The sequence below is a fragment of the Somniosus microcephalus genome, unplaced genomic scaffold, assembly GCF_052327205.1.
Source record: "Somniosus microcephalus isolate GS21.2 unplaced genomic scaffold, FLI_Smic_1.0 unresolved_chr7, whole genome shotgun sequence".
Classification (NCBI taxonomy): domain Eukaryota; kingdom Metazoa; phylum Chordata; class Chondrichthyes; order Squaliformes; family Somniosidae; genus Somniosus; species Somniosus microcephalus.
This window is the reverse complement of record NW_028225185.1, coordinates 9968191-9970404: the sequence shown is the minus strand read 5'-3', so window position 1 is coordinate 9970404 and position 2214 is coordinate 9968191. Positions and strand designations below refer to the sequence as shown.

General features: G+C 50.1%; 1 protein-coding gene across 1 annotated transcript in view; it reads left to right on the top strand.

Moving 5' to 3' along the window:
* The first annotated feature begins 1655 nt into the window (after nt 1–1655).
* Nucleotides 1656–2214, top strand: part of cct3 (chaperonin containing TCP1, subunit 3 (gamma)) — a 23321-nt gene continuing 22762 nt past the window's right edge. The window contains exons 1-2 of the mRNA XM_085978261.1: nt 1656–1796; nt 1934–1995. Of these exons, the coding sequence (XP_085834387.1) occupies nt 1769–1796; nt 1934–1995 (90 nt within the window). The 5' untranslated portion in view covers nt 1656–1768. The remainder of the gene's footprint in view (nt 1797–1933; nt 1996–2214) is intronic.

Below are 2214 nucleotides of genomic sequence, written 5' to 3'. Positions count from 1 at the left end.
GAACTTCAATTCCCCATTGAACTACAATTCCCCATTAACTTTAATTCCCCATTGAACTTCAATTCCCCATTGAACTTCAATTCCCCATTGAAGCAGAATTCCCCATTGAACTACAATTCCCCATTGAACTTTAATTCCCCATTGAACTACAATTCCCCATTGAACTACACTTCCCCATTGAACTACAATTCCCCATTGAACTACAATTCCCCATTGAACCACAATTCCCCATTGAACCACAATTCCCCATTGAACTTCAATTCCCCATTGAACTACAATTCCCCATTGAACTTCAATTCCCCATTGAACTTCAATTCCCCATTGAACTACAATTCCCCATTAACTTTAATTCCCCATTGAACTTCAATTCCCCATTGAACTTCAATTCCCCATTGAAGCAGAATTCCCCATTGAACTACAATTCCCCATTGAACTTTAATTCCCCATTGAACTACAATTCCCCATTGAACTACAATTCCCCATTGAACTACAATTCCCCATTGAACTACAATTCCCCTTGAACTACAATTCCCCATTGAACTACAATTCCCCATTGAACTACAATTCACCATTGAACTACACTTCCCCATTGAACTACAATTCCCCATTGAACTACAATTCCCCATTGAACTACAATTCCCCATTGAACTACACTTCCCCATTGAACTACAATTCCCCATTGAACTACAATTCCCCATTGAACTACAATTCCCCATTGAACTTTAATTCCCCATTGAACTTCAATTCCCCATTGAACTACAATTCCCCATTGAACTACAATTCCCCATTGAACTACAATTCCCCATTGAACTATAATTCCCCATTGAACTTCAATTCCCCATTGATCTACAATTTCCCATTGAACTACAATTCCCCATTGAACTACAACTCCCCATTGAACTACAATTCCCCATTGAGCTACAGTTCCCCATTGAACTACAATTCCCCATTGAACTACAATTCCCCATTGAACTACAATTCCCCATTGAACTACAATTCCCCTTGAACTACAATTCCCCATTGAACTACAATTCCCCATTGAACTTCAATTCCCCATTGAACTTCAATTCCCCATTGAACTACAATTCCCCATTGAACTTCAATTCCCCATTGAACTTCAATTCCCCATTGAACTACAATTTCCCATTGAACTACATTTCCCCATTGAACTTTAATTCCCCATTGAACTACAATTCCCCATTGAACTTTAATTCCCCATTGAACTACAAATCGCTGCTGAACTACAATTCCCCATTGAACTTCAGTTCCCCATTGAACTACATTTCCCCATTGAACTTTAATTCCTCATTAAACTACAAATCGCCGCTGAACCACAATTCCCGAAAACCCTTGCGAGAGTGGCGCGACCGCGGGGGCCGCCGGGAAGCCCTCCCCCTCCCCCTCCCCATCCGCAACGGTCGGCGCACGAGGCCTGCCGCAGCGCCAGCCCCCACGTGACCACCGGTCCCGCCTCCCGACTCTGATTGGCCCAACCTGCGCGGAGGCGTGGAGCCGATTGGCCGAGATTGGGCTGTCCATCAGGCGGCGCCACCCCACGTGGCTGCAGAGGGAGCGGTGAGGTTGGACCCGCCTTCCCGGCGCGCTGATTGGCCGAAGCCTGAGAGCCGCGCTTCCGCTGATTGGCCGAAGCGGCGCGCCCTGAGCGGGGATTGGCTAAAGGCGGCTGTCGGTCAAGCGAGCGGGTTAGCGGCGGCTGTGCAGAAGCTTCGAGCAAGAAGAAGGAGAAAAAGGAGAAACGAGGTGGACAATGTTGGGGCGGCAGGTGTTCGTGCTGAGTGAGTGTCGGCCCGGCCGGGCCCGCTTCCAAATACCGCACCCGGGCTTCAGGCCGCTTCCAAATACCACACCCGGGTTTCAGGCCTTTCCCTAACCCCCCTCAGCTCATGTCTTTCTTCTCTTCTTGTCTCCTCAGGTCAGAACGTGAAGCGGGAGTCGGGACACAAAGTGCAGCAGGGCAACATCAACGCGGCCAAGGTGAGGCCCGAGGCCCCGGACTGGGCCTGAGGTCTTAGAGACCGGGGCTGGGAGTGAGGCCTGAGTGACTGGGCCCCTGGGCGTGGAGTGAAGCCTGAGGGACTGGGCCCCTGGGCACGGAGTGAAGCCAGTGGGAGTGGGGGGCCCTCGGAGGGTGTTGGTCCGCTCACAGACACTCCCCTCCCCTCCTGGAGGGGTGGGGTCCTGGGAGGCGAGGGG